The 23,144-nt window shown below is 38.5% G+C and overlaps 1 protein-coding gene across 1 annotated transcript; it reads right to left on the reverse strand.

The window, feature by feature from the left end:
- Positions 1-15,267: 15,267 nt before the first annotated feature.
- LOC147861819 (uncharacterized) lies at positions 15,268-20,825 on the reverse strand. The gene is made up of 6 exons (XM_087322264.1): positions 20,479-20,825; positions 18,403-18,517; positions 17,223-17,356; positions 16,218-16,280; positions 16,035-16,103; positions 15,268-15,753 (listed from the first exon to the last, which is right to left on the reverse strand). The coding sequence occupies exons 1-6, from the start codon at positions 20,791-20,793 to the stop codon at positions 15,682-15,684; spliced, it is 768 nt and encodes a 255-aa protein (XP_087178390.1). The 5' UTR covers positions 20,794-20,825; the 3' UTR covers positions 15,268-15,681.
- Between the last annotated feature and the right edge of the window lie 2,319 nt (positions 20,826-23,144).

Consider the following 23,144-nt stretch of genomic DNA (forward strand, 5'->3'; position numbering starts at 1 on the left):
CCGAATGCGATCCACCAATGACAAAGTAATTATATTGATCATCCTTTCTTATATTGAAATCTTCAATGGTTTCACATTCTTCAGGATCCACCATAACAATAAAAGGCACAACAGTAGCATGTGGATTAATTTTCATTTTTTTCTTGAGATTTTGAACATGCATTCGGTGTGGCTCTCTAATCTCAAGTGGTCTTCGTCCTGTTTTTTCATCAATAGGGGTCCGATGGATGTGTGTTATAGGCAAATTAAACACTTGCCCTTTCCTAACCATTTTACGCTGCATTAACTCTCTCCGTATCTTATTCTGCTCGGATGACAACACACCCGATGGCAACTCAGCTCTTGGCATCCCCTTAGTGTCCTCATCTTCGTTTGAGCTTGATGAGTCAGAGTTCGACATTTTAGTGGTCTTCTTTTTTGGTGGTCTTGATTGTACTTTAGATGCCCTTTTCGGGGACTTTACTAGGGAGGGCAATGGCTCCCTTAGAGTTACATGGCCTTGTATATAAGGCCTCAAGATAACAATAAGGTTTTGTGAGCTTTCTAGATCTTTTTTTAAAGCTTCTAGCCCACAAGATTCCTTTACTAGAAGATCTTCAGAAAGGAATACTTTACGTACCCCCTTAGAGCACTCTATCATTACAAGTATGTTGGCCGAATCTGAATCTTCGTACTCAAATCGTAGAATACGGCCATACATAAATGTAGTTTCATTTTCAAGTTGCCCCTCGCTCTTCTTCTTTGTTGTATACAACACGACTTTTTTCTTGGAGTCGACATATTGCATACACCATTCCTTGTCCGTTAGATTACGGTCAGGACGGTCTTCACCACCAGTAGTTGCTAATAGTTTCTTTTGGCTGACCTCATTGGTTGGTTGAGATTTTGTCTCCTCGTTGAAGATAAGCTTTTTTCCTCTCTTCATGTTCTCGGGAGCTATTAGGGTCTGGCTTTCAATTGGAGAGCCTTGTATCCGGAGCTTTATCTTCTTCACAGGTCGGTCTGACAAGTTCTCAAACGACCTATTTAAGAAAGGACATGCGAAAACATAATTTAGGTGGTCACGTAGATTAAGGTTGTATATTAAAATACACATAATTAGACGAAGACAAAAACTAGCAGGGGATTTGTGGTAAACTATAAATATCAATCATGCATTAAGTGAACATGGTAGTCCTTTATTCAGAAATCCATTCTAGTAAGGGCTATTCAAGTTAGAAAATATATATCTTAATAAGTATACAAGGATATATATTATCTTGAAGGGTAGGTATGGCTTATATTGATTCCATATCCATATTCTAGAGAATTTGCATATGATGGACTTGATTTTGGTATCGTAAAGGTAATTTGTGGGTTATTTTCTACTATTTTAAGCTATACTAGGTCATAAAACCTCTATAATTAAGGCCCCTATTTGTTACAAAATATGGCAAATGTCCATAAAAAAAGTCTAATTTTGACAGAAAGTTTTATATCTTTTCACACAATACTAAATTGTTGCCCCAAAGACACAATATTCCTCTTTAAATTGTGTGTTTTACACAGGAACTTGATACGTTGTATCGTGTTCCTGTATATAGTTCGTGTTTATACATGAACTCGATGTAGGGTATCGAGTTCATGTATCAAACACATACTTTACACAGGAATTCGATACGGCGTATCGAGTTCTTGTACAAAACATAAACTTTAAACATGAACTCGATACGGTGTATCGAGTTCCTATATAAAACAAGAACTTTATACAGGAACTCGATACGCCGTTTCGAGTTCCTATATAAAACACAAACATAATACAGGAGCTCGATACGCCGTATCAAGTTCCTTTGTAAAAGACGTACATAATACAGGAATTCGATACGGCGTATCGAGTTCTTGTTTAAAACGCATACTATATACAGGAAAACACAAACTGTGTACAGGAACTCGATACGCCGTATTGAGTTCTTGTATAAAAACTAACATAATACAAGAACTCGATACGGCATACGAGTTCCTCTTTAAAACAAAAACTTTAAACAAGAACTCGATACGTCGTATCGAGTTCCTGTTTAAAACGCAAACTATAGACAAGAACTCGATACGGCGTATCGAGTTCCTGTATAAAACCTAAACTTCAAACAAGAACTCGATACGCCGTATCGAGTTCCTACATAAAGTTTGTGTTTTATACAGGAACTGGATACAGTGTATCGAGTTCTTGAGTGCTAAAACATATTTACAAAAATGTCCTAAGTGTTAGAGGCTTACCTGGAGTTCTGGCGCTCGATTTTCTTTGAAGACATGGTTGATCTTGTTGATGTTTAGGCAGAGATCTCGCTTTCATGCTTCATGCTCTGTGTGCTCTGTGTGCTCTGTTTGCTCTGTTTGCTCTATGTGATCTTGTGCTTCGTGTGATTGAAATATGACGAGGTCTTCCTATTTATAGGGATTGACCACAACGGTTAAAGTAACCACAGTCACTTTAACCAGAGTTACTTATGATTGCATCAATGTTTACAAAGTTAAACTAACATATTGATGATTATTTTATAGTCAAAATAACATACAATGACTTTGAAGGTCATGAAGGAAACAATGATAGAGGTTCATGAATGAACCAATGATTGATTACTCAAAGCAACATTTTTATGACTCTTAATTGCTTTGTATTAAAGATGTGGGCATGAATGAACCAATGATTGAAAAGTCTTATATTTAAAATGGTGGGCATGAATGAACCAATGACTGAGAAGTTTTATATTAAATATGGGTGTCATTAATAAACCAATGATTTTAATTTTAATCCAACATATATATGGCTTGGTAATGATTGTAATTATATTATACTTGATTTAACTTTATACATACTAGTTTAAGTAATTATTAATATGTTGAATACAATTATTATATTAAAAATAATATTGTTATGTATTGTATTAATATAATATTGAATAATATAGCCATTATATTGAGGGAGCTTCTATTTAGAGAGGAGTTTATGTTTAGAGAAGAGTTTATGTTTAGAGAGGAGTATATGTTTAGAGAGGAGCTTATCAGTTTTTTATGTTAGCCTAAGCACATAACTTAAAGAGCTCTATGTGGACCTTAAGCCATGACTGAAGATTCACCGTTCTCGATTGAAGAATATTGTTTGTCATCAGACTCTTCGTTTTCTACCAAAGAGTATTGTTTGTCGACAGACTCACCATTTTCTATTGAAGAATATTGTTTGTCGACAGACTCACCATATTCTATCGAAGAGTATTGTCTGAGCTCATATTCGCCTACAACGAATGTGAATAATGACATATGTGAAGAGTTCTCTATTGAAGAATACGATATTAATAAAGATACGGAGAATGAAGGTAGTGCCAATTAAACATCGAATATCATGGGCGATGGTCACAACAAAGAATTGGATAGTAACAAGGTTACACCAACTTCTATGCAGGAAGAGAAATCTGGAAGCCCTATGCATATTAGAAGAATCCCACGAAGAATTCGTCTTGCTAGATTTAACTTGGTGACATCAGATAAACAAATTGGATTTGATATCAAAAAAATATGATGTGCCCGTGGTTGTATGTCTATGATTGGAAAATCAAAGTTGTGAGAATTAAGGTGATACTATTTTTCGATGACTGGCGATGAGCAAGACACTTACCTCGGGTCACATATGCAACTAGTGTCTAACAAATGTACGAGGAAGTAACATGCGGCTACATCTTAGCGGGGATCAGATGCTCAATTGTAAAGAGGTTCCAAGTATGAAAGGTGCAATTGGAAGACATGCTATTGGTTGAATGAAAAGTTACTTTCAGTTAAATTGTGAAGTAATGCCCACTACAGGTAGGATGCACCTCTCTGATAATTACACACATCAGGAAGTTTATGATGTCTATCGATCTGATATGGTGGGATCACGTAATAAGTCTGTCACAGATAGCCAATTCACAAGATTATGGAGAGCTTGGTTTTCAAATGTTATCATTCCACGTAAAGTACACATGGGGTATTGCTCCATTTGTGCAAATCTTAAAATTTTGGCTAAAGGTGCAAAGACCTCAATGGAAAAGGATATGAGTAAGAAGTTACTACAAGAGCATCGTGAGGCACAATCGTTAGAATGAAAGAAGGCGATGCATCATAGAGAGAAGTGTTTGAAGAGGCCCGAACAATACATGTGCTTAATGATAGATGGCATGGACCAGAAGAAGACGTGCTTGCCGCATATGTGAAGGCTCCCCAAAGACGTCAATGATGAGTGCCTTGTTCAAATGCACTTGGTGGGATGCTTGGCTCATAATAGGTCAGTTGGACCTCACGTCTTCATTACATGCCCCAATGTTCACAATGACCCTAACCTAACAGTTACAGTGATTCACCAAGTTTTGATGTCTTGGGGCCAACCTTTCCCCCCTGTTCTATACATTCAATTGGACAATACTGCTAGAGAGAACAAAAATTCAACTATGTTTGGCTATCTAAGTATGTTGGTCAACCAAGGATTGTTTAGAAAAGTGAAAGTCAATTTTCTTTTGGTTGGCCACACACATGATCATATAGATCATATGTTTAGCACATTCTCCAGACAGTTGTCTCAGCATGGTGCTTTCACATTACCTAAACTATTTGATGTCATTTGTGATGCATATACACCACGCCCAAAAGTGTTACACTTGAAGGAGGTATATGACTTTAAGAGATATATATCAGATGGGGGTGTTACCCGGCCGGCAAAGGAGTTAAAGACCAAAATGTGAAAGGGATTGTTATTCGGAATCTATTTTAATTAAGTAGAATATATTATAATTATGTAGTGAACGAACAGACCAGAATCGGTATGCCGATCCAGATCCGGACCAGTTCCGAACAGGCGCCGGTTGGCACCGTTTTGTACACAGCACCGGTGACCTATATAATGGCCCGGTTACAATGTAAAACTTTAACGGAAAATTAATATAAGCTTCTTGTTTTACCTTCACGTATTGATTACCGTTCTGTATTAATTGTTATATCTTACGCGTGTATTAAGTGAATGCCTTATTGCTAAGTAGCCAATTAAGTCGAATTAATCGTTGTGTCTTAAGTTATCTGGTCGTAACACCCCTTTGGTGAAGTGTCTTCCGGAGACACCCTGTGTTAGGCCATTGTTCAACCCTAAGGATTAACACAGTTTTTTGGCGACCATGATGGGATCACTGAGGAGGCCATCCATGTGTTTATTGGCCTTCTGGAAGGGGGCATCTTCACTATCGACAACCCTACCCCGGAGCAGCTCCGAAAATATTTTGGGGAATACTCTCTAGCCAGCAAGGCCTACCAGACACAGGGCGGCGAAGATCCACTCTTTCGAGAGATTGCCCGTGTGCTCCATGAATTTGGACATGTATACCCTTGACCCCCGTGCATGCCTCAGAACCAGGCCAGCTTAATCATAGCAACATATGAAGGCGTGAAGGTGGATTGGCCGGTACTGATTGCGGATGGCCTCTGTGCGGCCATCGACTCTGTCAGAGGCAAGGTGGGTCGGAAGATATGGACAGTAGTAGCGCAATGGCTCACCCTATTGGCGCCACCTATCGAGCTCGTCAAGTCCACGAAGCGGGGAAGAACAACCGAAGGCACCCCGAAAACGGCCTCGAAACAGCAACAGTTGTTGGCTTCTAAGGCAACCAAAGGGAAGGCAGCCGACACGGACCAGACGGCAAAGGAGCGCGCCAATAGGAAGCAGCAAGCGGAAACGCAAGAGGAGCCACCGACACGGCCAATCAAGATCAGGCTTCACCAACCGGTTCGACGACTGCTACATACTAACAAAGGAGGACTTCACCGTCGTAAGAGATGAGTTAGCCAAGGATTTTGTAACTCTGGCGGAGGAACAGTCAACAGTGGTCCGGCAACTTGTAGCACAGCTAGATGATGATCGATTAGATGCTCAAATACAGTTTGAAAGCTATGAACGAACCAGGCTACATAGAGAAGAAGCAAAGCATGCGGCGACCGTCAACCTTAGCGATGAGGAGCCATCACTGGAGACAAGGCCGGGGCGAGTCAACCAGAGTCAAATCCGGCGGAGCAGCTAACAGAGGAATCACCGCCACAACCGCTGGTACCGGGAGCCGAACAGACGCCATCTAAGGAGCAACAGTCAGAGGAGTCGGAGCCACAATAGCAGCCACAACCGCAGCAATAGCAGCCACAACAGCAACAGCAGCCGCAACAACAACAACACCAACAGATTCCCAAACAACCACTGGATACCCTGGAGCAGAGTATTCTGGATATCTTGGACGAAGGCTAAGGGCCGGATAGTGGGATTCGACATACAAGGTACTGTCCCATGGGCGTGCCATGTGTTATCCGGCCGGCAAAGGAGTTAAAGACCAAAATGTGAAAGGGATTGTTATTTGGAATCTATTTTAATTAAGTAGAATATATTATAATTATGTAGTGAACGGACGGACCGGAATCGCTATGCCGATCCGGATCCGGACCGGTTCCTAACAGGCGCCGGTTGGCACCGTTTTGTACGCAACACCGGTGACCTATATAAAGGCCCCGTTACAATGTAAAACTTTAACGAAGAATTAATATAAGCTTCTTGTTTTATCTTCACGTATTGATTACCGTTCTGTATTAATTGTTATATCTTACGCGTGTATTAAGTGAATGCCTTATTGCTAAGTAGCCAATTAAGTCAGATTAATCGTTGTGTCTTAAGTTATCTCGCCATAACACCCTTTGGTGAAGTGTCTTCCGGAGACACCCTGTGTTAGGCCATTGTCCAGCCCTAAGGATTAACAAGAAATTTCATCTCTGAAATTTCATCACTGAAATTTCTGAAATTTCATTTTAGAAATTTAAACCCTAATACCTATTATTAAACCTAATTATACTTGAATGTCATGAGTCGTTGGTATGCATTGTGCAGATCATTTGAGGCTACGTGGGAGAGGAGAGGAGAGCGTAACGTTACATGCAGAGGAGAAGGGGGAAAAAATGAAAAAAATAGGAAAAAATGAAAAAAAAGGAAAAAAAACACACAAATTTTTTAATATCATTCATGTTCGTTTTCCAACGTAGGAAAACGAATGATATGGCTGACGAACACAAATTTACGTACTACGGCCCTAAGTCATATTTATACTTATATGAACTTAGATCTATTTACAAATATAGCCTCAATGGGCTTATTCAAAACATAGTTACAAATTTGTCTTCTCTTCCAGTTCTCATCGGGTCCACCGATCCGGTTTTCGCAACTCTTCTTGTTCTCACCGGGTCTCCTCCGGTTTCCGGATCTCTTCCGGTTCTCACCAGGTCCTCTTTATTCATCACCGGATCGCATCCAGAGAGACCAATTTCCCAACAGATCCGACTCCCATTTACTGCGACAACATGAGGAGTATATATCTAGCTCGGAACCCGGTGTTCCACGTGCGCACAAAGCACATCGAAGTGCACTAATCTTCACCAAAGCCTTAGGAGCCAACAAGCTTCGGCAATTCATGTCAGACCTTGGATTGACGATCCCTGACTTTCCAGGCTTGAGGGGGAGTACAAGCGAGAACCGGATATCATCTGAACCGGGTACAAGCCGAAGCAGATACCGGAGATCGTCCAAACCGGATACCAACCGAAGCGAACATCAATCAAAAGGAACCGGCCCGAGTTGGGCTTGAGGGGGCATGTTGAGAATCAAGCTCAACATAGCACAACGTGTGAACACCTTTTGAGAATCAAAGGTCAAGAGTCACACCACTACTCTCTACACATTAACTATGTGTCATACAATCATATACTATGACACATAACTAATGAGTTACATATTCCCCATGACTATGAGTTTTCACATTCCCCTAGAGAGAGAATGGTTGTTGTAAGTTAATGAAGAGAGAGGGTGACTCTATATAAAGCAGGTCCCTCCTCATACTTCATATTAAGTCGGTTGTGACTCCTTGTTATGCTACATTTTGCAATTCTTATTCTTGTGAAATATACACCTTCTTCTTTAGCATTCCTTTTTCTATCTATCTTGTGTTCTCTCATCTCTCCTCTAATTCCTCTCACACATACACATAACACACATCTCTTCCACTACACAAGAATCATACCCGATTCTTTACAATCACAAATCCCTATTCTATTTTTATAATGGATATCCTCATGAATGTCACCATTTGATTTAGTGAAACTCTTATAAAATCTATCCCGAAGAAAACCAAGGCAACCTAAAACACACAATTCCTCTTCGTCACTCTCACCCTCATCATTACCCTTATCATAACCATATCCACAGAAAGTGCACAACTTTTTATCATCATATTAACCCTCATTCTTCTCTTGGCACTCACTCTCACCATCAATAATAAACTCTCTCTTACTATCATCAAGCCCTAAATCGTGTGTATCGTTATTATCATCACCGTCATCACGTTTAAATGTAAAGTTTTCGTCTCTTCCCAACTTCTTCTCTTGTTTGTGGCTCTCATGAAACCTATCATACTTGTCATCAAAATTTAAACCATGAGAGTCTTGATCCCAACTACACTCACCATCACGACTTTCGTCGAGTGCTTTTTCATTAGCACATCCATGAAGAGCTCGACATTGATTCCTCCACTTGTGTTTATAGTAATCTTTGTTACGATCATTACCTTGTAGATCTCGAGCACTCTTTGTGAGTTTGTAATGATCTTTGTCTTTGTCATAACCGTGTAGATCTTGATATGTCTCCTCAAGCCCACATTCTTTGTCACATGTCTCTTCATGACTGCATCCTTGAGTATCATGGACTTTTCCCTCGAACACATGTTCTTCATTCCATGTCTCTTCATTATCGCATCCTTCTCGATCTTCCCTCTTGAGACCACGTTCTTCATCACATATCTCTTCACGATTGCATCCTTCTTTGATGCATATCTCTCTTGTCTTGAGTTTGCAATGACCTTCGTGACGACCATAGGCATGTCGATCACAATCACTCCCTTCAAGATCACGTTCTTCGTCACATGTTTGTCTTTTGTCGAGTTTGCAATGATCCTCGTAACGACCATACACATGTTGATCTCGATATCTCTCTTCAAAGCCTTGTTCTTCGTCACATGTCTCTTCACGACCACAACTACGTCGATCTTCGTGATGACCATAGGCATGTCGATCACAATCCCTCCCTTCAAGATCGCGTTCTTCGTCACATGTTTCTCTTTTGTCGAGTTAGCAACAATCCTCGTAACGACCATAGGCATGTTGATCTCGATATCTCTCTTCAAAGACTTGTTCTTCGTCACATGTCTCTTCACCACCGCAACTACGCCGATCTCAATCATCTTCATCGTCGTCACCGTCAAGCAAACCATGAAAAGGTTGAGGCCCGAATCTGGACATCATAACCACTTCGTACCAATCTGGAACTTCTTGATATAGTCTTTTGACTTGCCTTGCCAACTTGAGATACTCCAATGCTCTATCCTTATCATCATGCAACATCATTTCAATGACCTTCCTTACAAATGGAAGCATCATGAGCCTTGGACCACCTTCTATTTTTATCGACTCCTCTAAGTCGTATGCATCCAAGATCACATCCACCATTCGCGATGCCCCCATTACCACCTTGTGTTGTTCACGTCAAGTTCACCAAAGAGATGTCGCCACGGCGTGACACACGTCCCAAACATCATGATGTGTGTGTCACACAGGCGCAGACAAGCACTATTCCTCTATCTGGTAGTGGTTATAGAGGAGATGAATTGGCCGTTTTAGGTTTATTGTCGAGTTGTTCTTTGTTGTCGAAGACGCACCCGAACTAGAATCAGTGATGCGGTGGATTGATCTGTAGGCGGCAGTATTGTGGTGGTGCGCAATGTTTATCAGGCGGCGAAACGATCTTTGCCGGTGCTATTTCCCTCTTGACGAGAATTCCAGAGATAGAGTGAATGACCACACGAAATGAAATTGTAGTAGCCGAAGTGACATACCAATGTGGTTGTGTGTGTGTGTGTGTGTGAGAGAGAGAGAGACGGGAATTGAGGAAGTGTTTAAGATAGATAGATGGATGGAAATTCCAAATCTGGGTTTGAACCCTTGACATCAATGTTGAGAAACAAGACAAGTCACCAATAAGATAAGTAGGTTTTTTAATATTAAGATGTTGATTCGATACATAGCTTCATTGATGCATAGATTGATCCCCCCTTTTCCCTTCCTTTCTTTCTTATATAGATGCCCCCATGCATATGATGCATGTGAGGGTGTAAGACATGCATACAATGCATGCAATGCATTATTTCCATTTGGTGCTCATGCATCGCATGTGATGCATGACGACCATGTCACTCATTCAAGCTCTCATGTAGGAGCATTTACATGTGAAAAATACAATGATAAAAGTACAAGTAACAACTTAGCCTAATGGTAAGTCAATTGTGTCTTAACTTGGAGGTGCAAGTATGCACGAAAATGCTACTAGGCCTTAGGGGTTCTCATTTCATTCATATTAACAACATGCTAACATACAAGTGTAACCATCGCCCCATTCATTCGTGTACACATTGCACCTTCTCGATTTTCTCCGTTCCATGTGATTTTCACACCGTTGCCGAAAATCTTCACTACAACGCAACGAGCACGCTGAAAGAACCCACCAAAAAAGTGTTTCTCAAACAACAGTCACGACCACGACAGCGACAGATGGCAGGAGAGAGAGAGAGAGAGTGTGTGTGTGTGTGTGTGTGTGTGTGTGTGTGTGTGTGTGAAATAATAAGAAATAAATCTTTCCAACGCACTCAAGTACATTGGAGGTGGTAGTGTTTTGTTTTTAGGGTTCATTGGAAGGGGTGATATTCAAATTTTTTATACTCGTAATGAAATTTGTGGTACTCCAATTCATGTAAGAGTACCCCTACTATTATCTTATTCTAATTTTTTTTATCCATATTTAATCAATTTCTCATTCTTTTTTTTCCAACAATGGTTTATATTATGTCTAAAGTAATTTAGATTATATATGGACACTTCCAAACATAGTATGAAGCATACGTACGCGAACATTCTTATCATTCGCGTAAGAAAAACACCCTCGAAGTATGGTAAATACCATACTGTTGCACTCATTATTTATTATAAGGTAAATTTTTTTAGGGTAAGAAAGTTAAGGTAAAAAGTAAAAAAAAAAAACACACAAGAATGTTTTAATAACATACGCATTCGTTTGTATACGTATGAAAACGAATGTTTGGGCTAACGAACACGAATATTACGTACTATGCTTCCAAATATTCTTAGAACGTCATCATGGATTTTTACCTTTTTCACCTGCTCTTAAGTTGTCACAAACATAAGAAAAAGTTTAAATTTCTTCACAACATAAGTTTTCACATGGACTCATTGCACCCTAGTCTCTGGAAAACCAAAAGGCCCCAAAAGATTCCAAATTTCACCTAATGGATAGGCATTATACTTAGAACATGATACCAGATTTCCCCATTATATCTTTGTGTTGTTGCCTAACCCTACAAACCCTATTTCCCATGCAATAATTAACAAACATTCCCTCTTTTATCACTCAACATGTGGTCATCTTTGACTGTACTCACCCTCTTAAAGGAAATTCAGATTTATTAGATGTTCATTTCATAGAATTTCCGCCTAATTGAAAAGGAGCTTTAGTTGGCTCAACCATGTCACAACCAACCAAAGGGACAATGAGACATGAATCAAGATCCAATAGGTATGTCAATGTTTCTATGAACTATATATTGCTCCCTTATTGTTCTTACAAATATGAGGTTTGCCAACCTCTAGGAACCATGAGAAACAATTGACACTATGGTCAAGGGATGGTTTTTTCAGCATTTGTTAGTGATTTTTTACAAGTGCTGAAAAGAGTTGCTAACACAAGAAAAGGGTTTAGATAGATGAATATGGGGTTTTCGAAAAAATGAAAATAATGTTTAGACATATGGAAATGATTAGATCAATTAAACGAAAATGATTAGATAAATACTAAAAAAAATTATGCACATTAAAAAATATATATGTTCAATTAAAATAAAATTTGATCAATGATACCCATTTGAGATGTGATCAAGGCAAGTGATGACTAGAAGCATATCATCTGTTTCCTATACAATTTAGTATAGTTAAATGAGGTGGAAACATGACACTAAACATTTTATAACCCTAAAAATGTTTGCAACCCAAAGATTCAGAATAAAGCGAACTCTAGATGTTTGGTGACCCGATCAACATGTCGCCCAATGTGTGTCAAAATGGATGGACAACATATGTGCATCCCATGAAGTATTAAAAGATTGATGAATGCAACGGCATCATCGAAGACCCCTTAGGACTTAGAAAGTATGGTGATGGATATGGAGAGCTAAAGGATAAGGAACACATGAGTTAAGTTGGAAATAGGAAACGCCTTAATGATTGGGTTATTAAGAATATATAATAAAGTGATTCCCAAGGATTCACATAAAAACGAAATGAATTATGAAATTCATTGAAACAAAGATCATTCACATACCATGAGCATTAAAATATTAATTTGTGGAAGTGAATCATTACTCAAATGGAATATATATATAGACCATTAATTAGATTGGCTATTTTGCAAGATTAGGACTAAAGTCAAAATCCACCTCTTACCCATGCAAGTTTTGTTTTAATCAGAGTAGAAAAGTATGAGCCAATGTTCATCAACTCCTTTTCATAGCTAGTAATTGGGTGAAATTTTTGTCTGGTTTCATTTTGTGTTGGCAACTTAGAATATGCTTTTGGGGCACGTGCTCCTTGAGTCTTTTAATTTACGAGTAGTAACATGGTTGAAATATTGTCAAGGGCTCTTTTTCATGCTTAACAAATCAAATGGCCATTGAACTTACCTCTTTTATTGATTGTATATGAAGTCCAACTATTGTCAAGTCCACACAATTGTGAGGTTCCACATCATACAAATTACGAGTCTCTAGGTCATAAAAGTTGCCAAGTTGCACAACTTCCGGCTCGCAAGATTGTGATTTGATGGCATCGAAGCTCTTGGGAAAGATTTCATGAATCGAGGCATTGAGATAAGTTTCAAGAGTCAAAGACTCAAGGATAAGAAACAAACAAAAGGGAGTACATGGTCATCCTTGAGAAAGGCATGAATCAACCATAGTGACCCTTGGGGTGATATTTATCATTGCCCAAGAAAATTGCCATAGGATAGCCTATGTGCAAGTGCCTATGAGGGTGTATTTGTATATACACACATAGAGAGAGATCGGTTGTGCGCAAACAATGCGCATTAAATCACGAAAAGACAATCATCTACCGAGGCATATTTTTTGTTGTTCGGCACGAAATTAAGTAGCTTATCGTTTTTCCACCACCTACAATAATGGTGCCCACTACTTACGTTACCATTGATCATCTCTCAACAATGTTTCCTTGTCTACAAAGTTTTTTTGTAAATATGTATAGATGCCCTGGTATAGATTCCAATGTTAATACAAATTACTGTATATTATCCTCAATATACATTAGCCACATTATTTAAAGCACATTGCAAGTTTGCATTGGTAATTTGCATGTGGATATAGGCGTTTGCAACTTTAGCTCTATCTCCCCCACCCCTCCTTCCCTTATTTTCCATGTTTTCCTTGCTTTGCCATGATTAGAAACACTCGAATCTCCAACCTCCTTTGTGTTACTCCTCAAGCATGTTTCTCAACAAAGGTAAAGCTAGTTTGGTTGCATACCTTATAACCAAAAATATGGAAAGGGTGGCACTCATAACAATATGATAATAAAGCATACATACATATATGTATGCAACCTACTTGATCGTTTCTTACATTAATAAATGGAACATCTTGGTAATCTTATACATTATTGCAATCTATTTGTTGGAGTAGGTGCAATAACAATCACCATTTCAAGTGTTCTTAAAACAACTCATTCTTGCTTATTAATTGTTTTTCTCATGTCTACATTCTCGTACATGTGGAAAACTTGCATTCCCGCATAATTACCCTTTCTTATATTAGGTAAATAGATTGTCCAAGTGGTTTTACATCAATTTGGATATTGTAAATTAGGTGGTGACATTCCAACACTCTTGGGAATCCCATGGTTTCATGTTTACGTATGAATCATATCACAAGTTCTTTCACTTGCTAAATTTGCTAAAAAAGGAAATCGATATTCATTCTTCTTTATGGATTGTCACCCCAATTGGGTGAAGGCACTTGTGTAGAAAATCACACCCTAATGTTAAGAGAGCGAGAGAAACAATATAGGAACTACCAACTTAGTTACTTCAAAAACATGTCTAAAAAGTACAATGTCTAGGCACCTACAATGTCACAAAAATGCCTTAGTCAAGCAAAGATCCCCTCCAAAACAAGTGTCCTTGGGGGATGATCTTTTGGTGAACAAAGAGGCTTTCTTACTAGGGATGCTCTCCCTGCCTGGTGTCAACCATAGTTAGAACTTAGGACAAAAGCTAAAAGGAGTTCCATTGTCATACAAAAAAGGGTTCCTCATGTGGATGGATATCTAGTAAAGTTCTTTCTTGAAAATATCTTCGCAAAACCAAATGTTATAAGACCAAAGTGGCCAAACACCACTTGGCAGGCTTGGGTGAGTGAGCTCTTTTTGTGTTACCTAGTTCTCAATGAGCTTCTTCGACACAAATGGGTTCATTTTTTATGGAATGTTCAACATTAACACAACCAATAGGCCCCAAAGAACATGTCAAGTGTGTAATAAAAAAAATAGCTCAAGGGACAAAAAAAGCTCACTCATAAACCACACCGAATGAACAAAACCCTCAAGCATCCTCAAGTGAAGTTTATGTTTTGAAACACACTTTTTATCTGTTCAAGTGGCCAATTTGATCACAACCAATTGCATGAAGTTAGCTTCTTTAAGCAATCTGTTCAATTGTCTACAACTTAGAGACATCACACTGCAAATTTACACTCTTTACTTTGAGTGCTTCTAAGCCCTTTAGTCTCTAATCAACACTTCTATACTTCTCTTTATTCTTTGTGGGTTTTCACCTCACTTTGAGGTTTCTTGCTAGTAATAAAAGTGTTACCAAAATAAAAGATTGAAGCCCCACCAATATGTTGGGAGAAGCCAAGATACTCAAGAAGTAGCAAATATTGCTAGTGCAATTGGGTCATCACTATGCGTTTGAATCAAATTTCGGCGATATGTTAATCCAGCATGGTAATCAACCAATCAAAACAAAAATTAGAATTCATAAACATGGAAGTTTACACATTTGAAACTAATCAATGATTTTAATCATAATAAAGGCACATTCATGATTGGCTTGAATGTTGTGGATAATCCCCCCTCCTCAAGTATATGTACAGATGATATAATTCCAATGGAATGTGATCTTAAAGGGGATTAGATTAGATTAGATTAGATTAGACTAGGCTAGATTAGATCTGATCCAATTAGATGAGATTAAATCGGATTGGATTGGACTGGATTGGATTAGATTATATTAGATTTGAGAAAGAAAGAGGGGGGAAAACTATCCTAATACAAAACTAGTCAGAGAAACAAAAACCCTAGACTCCTAACCTAAACGTAAGTGTATGAGACTGTTAGCGGGTATTGTATCATACACAAGCTGAGACTTGAGCTTTTAAGCTAAACTTCTTGACCTATGAATTCCAATGAAACTCAATGATAGATTGTTTTCAATCGCTTTGCTGCGTGCACAAATCGAGCAATGACTTGTATTTCGTCGAGTTGCTGTCCAAAAACACTAAGTCAAATTAAAAGGTAAAACAATTTTGTTAATCCAATTGAATAATCTGGACGTTCATATAGTGCATTTGGCATTATCATCAACATAACAGTAGATGATGCACTATCAAATTGACTCAAAGTATGACTAAATCAAGTGAAAACTAGGTTAAGAGTACATATATATTACACAGTAATCATACCCTTCAGAGGTAGGAGCCAATGCATATATCCTCTAAGATAAGAAATTATCTCAATTTATTCACGAATTCAATCATGTAATTTACCTGAGAGCTGAAATGCCTTTCTACAGCATCGACAAGCTGTTCCTTAGAAGAATGTGGACCTGCCTCAACCTGTTAGTATGCATACACATATATAGATAGATAAGAATTGGATGGTGTATATATATTAAAAGAAACAAACAAACAAAAAAGCAAATAGAAAATGGAAATGCCAAAATCACTTGCCAGTTTGAATCTTTTCCAATATCTCAATAGGGCATCTGTTTCTAGTTTGCTAAGATTAACCTTCTGCAGAAAAAGATTGAAAGTTCCATCAATCCTTCAGAAGCTCTTAATGTCTCCCCTAAGAAAGACAGTAGCAATGAACGGAATTTGATCCAATAGCATCAGAATTTATAGAGGATATACTGAGTTATTGAATCTAGAAATCAAATGTAAATAGATCCGTATCATCAGAAATTAGATTGCAATTTAATATGTATATATTAGGCAGAATCTGGAAATCAATCAAGGCCAACTGCATCCAAAAATATAATTACAACTCTAAACAATATGATATATTTAATCTAAAATGCATCAGAAACTTCAACCCTATTTACAAAGGATATGTTAGAAATCAAAAGAATTTGAGAAGCAATTACATCCGTTGGAGGACCAGGTGGGTTGAATGTAGAAACCAAAAAGACTTGGAACCAAATGCAGCACAAATTATCAATTACAATCAGAGAAAAATCCATTAAATCATCGATGGAGAGCTAATTGCCTCCAATCAATCACTAATCACCCAGAACAAAACCACTAATCATGCCAATCACATGCTAATCATCCCCAGACAAGTGCTAATCAGGCCCACCAAGCCACCTATCAGCTCCAATCAGGCACCCTAACCACAAATTAAGCCTAATACAACTCCAATCAATCGCAAATAGTCCACCTAAGCACTAACCTAACTAAGGTTACCTAATGCATTTTGGTAATATACAAGTTTGGCAATTTCCTCAAATAATCATGACCTGATCAAATAATAATGGCGTAATGGTAATTTTCCCTATGATTAAATTATAAACCATTGCGTTGAACTAATTCTAGAGAATGAACTGGCAAGTAGCCGATACCACTTTCTTTCAAAAAACATTTCTACAAGAAAAAAGATTTTTCCTCGCAATTGTTGGATTACATTCTAGATAATGAATTGAAACTAGAGAATGGAACTCTTTAAGATATACTGACCAGAATTCTGTGGTTAGATTTAGAGCCAACTGTTGAAGAAGCATCAGCTACCTGTGGTGATTTGTGAGAAGGTCTTGTGATACTTGTGGGTTTCTGGGGTCGAACCCTCGTTCTAAAAGGCCTCTGATAATCCTCTGAAAAGACATTCATTCAAATTGATTTAGATTACTAAAAGCATCAGTTCACATACAAAAATAATAATTGTGAATGTTTTCATTAAGCGAAATTTTTTAGTCCCCGCAGATGCCCTTTCATTCCAACCAAATAACCATGTAGTTGCTGCTCATCTGAATTGACGATAAAATTGCCCAATTACTAAATCTAGGGAGGGCGAATTGAAAATAAAGAAAAAATGCAGAGAGTTTTCCGCTATGATTAAATTGGTTTAGCATCAAAAACAAGACCAGATTGTTAGGCGATCACAAGAATTTATTTGACGATTTCACCATAAGGATTTCGTATTACTAAGAATCAATTCATTAGATATTGCAGACGAACAGTTAGAAAAAATACCTCTCATACATTTGTCATCCAGCAAAGTTTATCTAATCTACATAGTTAGAGGATGGAGAAGAGGAGGAAAAGCGATATGAGAATTTCACTAAATCATAGATCTTATCGAGGCTTAAGCAACACAAGTTCACGCTCATTAAGAGCGTTTGAGCACAGAAAGCAGAAGAATATTACGGAGAAAAAAGGTGCACCGATTAAAGATTCGGTTGAGGCTTTAAGTTGTATGAGTTAATAAGATAGAACCCACAAAAATAATATTCTGATAAGGACTAAATAAACGTAATAGCATTAAGAGAGTCGTAGCAGATTAGTAAGAAATTTTCCGCTAATTAAAGGAAACGATGCAGTATTAGAAGATATGAATATGATCAAACCCGCTAAAGGCTTAAGAAATCCCGTAACTAAGAACGCAGAGATTTTGCAGATAAAGAAGAAAATACCTACCAATGAAAGATAGTATCAATTATTAACAAGCCGTAATCATACTAATTAATAAGAAGACGAAGAGGAAACGCTATCAGAATAAGGGCTATGAAGAAAAGAAAGATTTCGAGCATGAATTAAAAACAGCATTTATTGAATTATTTTACTGATACAGAAAAGAAATGGTAAGATAATAATTTCGGATTATGAAATAATTAAACAAAGAACTGGTGAAATTACTGACCTACGTTCGATCTTCCATCTTCAGAATCATTCTCATCTTCTTCTAATCCTGTGGGAGGTTCTAGAACACTTAATGCATTTCGTTGAAGCTTCACTTCAAGGCCATTTGTGAGCACCTATATTTAAAAGATCACAAAAGAAATGGAAAATATTTTCATCAGGAGTTTTAGTAATCAAAGTTAAAGCCCGAGGTTAGCAAGATTTAGAAAATAATCAAAACCCTGACTTCTGTAATTAGTATTAATCCACTGCTAATAATAAATGCAAAAAGAATTTAGGATAAATTGACGCCCAAGATTAACAAGATCTTGAAGCCCTCAGTTTTAGGGATTAGCAATAATCCAATGAAAATTACTATATCGAGAAGGAGTACCGATACGGAAAGATCTGAATCCTGACATTAGCACAAATCCTATCCTTGTGATAGATTCCAGATCAAGATTAAAAGATAGCAGCGCCACTAATTCCCGTGAGAAATGTTTGGGGTTTTAAATCAGATACAAGACATTATTAAAGCTCTGAATTATGGTATAAACAATAATCCAGTCCGAACTATGAATGTACAGTCATCAAGGACTTCCATGACATTGGGCAATAGATTCAAGAGATAATGCTGTAATTTAGGATTTAAAATCAGATTCAGCTCTATACTGGAAGAGCTAGTTTCATATTATTGGTACTAGTCTAATTCTAATTACGGATTCAAGAAAATTGAGTATAACGGAAGGGTTTCAATCAGATTAAGGTATAGATACTCGAAGCCCCAATTCCTTGTGATTACCGCTACTCTGTTTCTAATTCGGGATTCAAAAACTCAACAAACATTTTCAGTAAGCTTATCAGATGAATACATATATTAGCCCTAGTTACTGTGATAAACACGCACAAATGCTTATTATGAATACAAGAAATAATTATGGAGATTAGGGTTTCAACGGGGCAGGAATGGATTTAACCTTTAAGAAGCGTATTGGCTAAATAGCGAAATTTGGGTTTCCTTTGAGGCGTTAACTACTAAAGAGTAGATTCGTTGAGCCTTCTCTTCTCACGATTTATGTATAAGGCAAAATTTAAATCACTGTGATATGGGGCAAACTTGGCTATTGAAGAATAGGGGTTTATACACTGTAAGTAAAGATTTGCAATTTCTCAAAGGTTAATGGCTAATGGCTATGAGGGAGTTAGGATTTGTACTTTGACATACAATCTAAAGATTAATTGCCATGAGGAAATTCAGATTTTAATGAAGAAATGAACTATCAGAATCTTGGCTATGGCGAAATAGAGCATTATTGGGAAATGACAGGTTTTGAAGTCCCTACCTAGATATTATTAACAGCTGTGACAAATTTAGGGTTGTTTAAGACTTTCCAGGATTTGAAGTTTCTTGGCCAATTGTGAGCTTCAGAAAGCTTAAAGCCTTTCATTCACTTTAATTAATCATGATTCTCCATAGACATTAAAGACTCTGGGGAAATTAGGCTTTTCCACCTGTAAAAGAAAGGATTTTGAAGTTAGCAGGGCTTGATGGCTACAACTAGGTGTTTTCCAACTGTAAAATGAAGGATTTATGTTTCTGAAGCTTAGTGGCTAAGGTTAAAGTGGGCTTTTCCACAATGATATATGAGGGCCTTTAAAATTTCGCATGATTATGGGTTTTACATGAATAAGAAAGGATTAAAATTATCATAGTTCTTACTATGACAGTAAGAATGTCAACATTTAGAAGAAGTGCCAATGAATTCCTTCCTTCATCTTTCTTTGTTAATTTCTAAATCAATGGAAATTTGAATGGTCTTCTGAATGATTGGGGCCTTTTTTTCCATCAGGAGCTCCAAATTTTCCTTTCCTCATTAGAAACCCAACCTAATTGATTCTTCAAATCAGAAGCCGGGCTCCATGAAGATCAGCAAAATCATCAAAAAAAACCAGCCCTAAATCTTCACATCAGGAAACCCTACCTAAAGGGGTTTTTTTCGTCAATCATGATACAACATTCTGTTTCTGGATCTGATTCCCTGAGTTGTATCGATTTGTTTGAGATACATATACAAGCGTCTTGGCTTGATTTTCTTACCAGCCAATGCCATCCACCGAGGCCAACAGCTTTCTTGACGACGCCATGGGAGCCAACCAGAACAGATTTGGTTCGATTGTTCCCTGTCACGATGACTTTGGTATGGCGAGGCAGCACAGACAGCTCCTCGTGATCATTCTCTTCCTCCTGCTCATCGTTCTTTCCTTCGCCATGATCTCCATCTTCATCCTTCTCTTCTTCATGATCTTGATCGTTCTCTTGGTACTGCTCATCGAACCCTTCTTCGCTCCCTCCTGCAGAGATCACTCCTTCTCCTCCGCCTCCGCCTCTTCCTTCTGATGATGATATCATCATATCTTCTTCTTGTGATTCTTCTTCCTTCTCCTTCTTCTGCTGCTCCTTCTAATTCTTATTCTTCTCTATTCTTCTTCTGATTCTTCTCTATTATTATGATTCTTACTTTATCTTCTCCTTAATGATTCGTTTAATTCTTCTCCGAATTCTTCTCCTGCTTTTGAATCGCCTTCTCTTCTTCTTCTTCTTCTTCTTTCGATTCTGATCCTTCTGATTTAGACTTCTTGCTTAGGCAGACCCTGATTCCAACAGTTCTTCTCTCTGCTCAGAGACCCTGATTTCACAGGCCTTGGCCTCCTCACAGAAAAACTCAAAAATTAAAAGAGTTGTCCTATGACAAACACAGCCTTTCGCTGCTCACCAAAACCCTACTTTCCATGTGCTCACGAAGCTCTAATCCCACATTTCCCTAAGAAACCCTAATTCAACAGGAACAGCGCTCTCTGCTCAGAAGCCGAATAAGAATCCGCCCGTCGCAATGATTGCAGCCGACAAATTTTGGGAGGAGCAGAAGCTAATGATGATCACAAGAGAATGGCCATTTCGGCTGGAGTTCAATGCGATTGAGGAGTTCGATCGGAGGGAGGCAATGCAGGCCATGTTGAGGGGTTTAGGGTTAGGATTATTGAGGGGATGGGAGAGGGGACTCAGGATGAATCGGAGGGGAAAGAGAGAGAGAGAATTGCAGAAAATGAGAGACAGACAGTGAGAAAGGAAGGAAGGAAGGAATGGAGGAGGGTTTAGGCTATGGAGGAGGAATGGAAGAGAAGAGGAAAGGAAAGGAAAGGGGAGAGAAGGGAAGGACATGGAAATTGGGAAAGATGATGATGGATGGCTCTCTCTCTCTCTCTCTCTCTCTCTCTCTCTCTCTCTCTCTCAGAACGAAGAAGAAGATGGAGATGCACAGACAGACAGTCAGACTCAGACAGACAGACACAGAGAGAGAAAGAGAGAGAGAGAGAGAGAGAGTGTGTGTGTGTGTGTGTGTGTGTGTGGAAAACGAGAAGAGAGAGAAAGAGACAGAGGTAGTGTGTGTGTCTCTGTCCCGTACACACACACACATATAGAGAGAAGAGAGAGAGACACACACACACACACACATAGAGAGAGAGAGAGAGAAGAGAGAGAAGAGAGAGAAAGAGAGATAAGACACACATACACAGAGTGAATGAGTGGGTGAGTGATTGGGTCAGTTGGCCGGCGGCCTTTGGACAAAACCTTTGTTGGTCTGAGTTCCTTCAAGGATACATATACATATATATGTATGTAACTTATAAGTATGTATGTATCATACATACCCTTCTCACACATTCCCATCTTAACCGAGAGATATGCATACATGCATACTTAAAAATGTCCTTTTATATTTACCATATCAAGCTTGTCTCTCATCGCCCTTGCTTCTTCTCCTCTCCTCCGATTCAATCCGCGCATCTCCTGTTTGCTCCCCCCCCCCCCCCCCCCCCCACTTCATTCGACTATTTTGTGTCCGGTGCCGCATCTCATGTTTGCTCCCCACTTAATTCGACTGTGTTTGTGTCCCATGTAGTCGTCCTTTTCTTTTTGCGACTGACTGTGTTAAGTGAAATGGACCAATTTGCATATAGGAACGAACATATGTTTTGCCATTTGTCCGTAGTGTGATTGAAAATTTCCCGTGATGCTCAGCTCCAGGTTAGTTATTCTGTAAGAAGGTGCGCGAGAATATGGCGTGGATTGAAACATATGGAATCGTTGTCATTCGATTGCATGTCATTCCTCACCCATTAGTTGGTTAAGAATGTTATCGTATGGTTATAAACCAGACTTAGGTGTGCTCCCTCCGCCAAAGTATCTAGGTCACCTTCCAGACTCGCTTCTTGTATGCACTTCCGAATGACTAACTCTCCATGAAACCAAACCCATGTTCTTTCACTTGTTTTCTCGCCCACTTTTATTGATGATGTACATACATATTTCAGACAATTCGCCACTATGCATTTATTTTGATGTCATGCTCTATTTATTGCGAAAGCAAAGCAATGTTGTGAATATCATGTGAGGACATAACCTTGAGTTACCATTTTGCTGTTATTCGACGAAACAAGAGATAGAAAAAAAAAAAAAACATAGCAACTTGTCATTTAAGATTGCAGATAAGGATGTGAAGGTGCACTTGAGCAGGCCTTTCTCGCTCGTCACATTGATTGGACTCGTTGATGGGTATACAATAGCAATTGAATGGGTCATTGTGAATTGTGCACCCTCGCAAGGAACAATGAGTATTTCTTAAGAAACAAATCACCCCTAATGAGGAGGTGGTGATGAAATGCATGAGCCAACTCGTTCACTTATTTAAATATTTATACCAA

Source organism: Azolla caroliniana, unplaced genomic scaffold (assembly GCF_043228905.1).
Source record: "Azolla caroliniana isolate FFs.n. ecotype wild unplaced genomic scaffold, voAzoCaro1.0.p SCAF_7, whole genome shotgun sequence".
In the NCBI taxonomy this organism is placed as follows: Eukaryota; Viridiplantae; Streptophyta; class Polypodiopsida; order Salviniales; family Salviniaceae; genus Azolla; species Azolla caroliniana.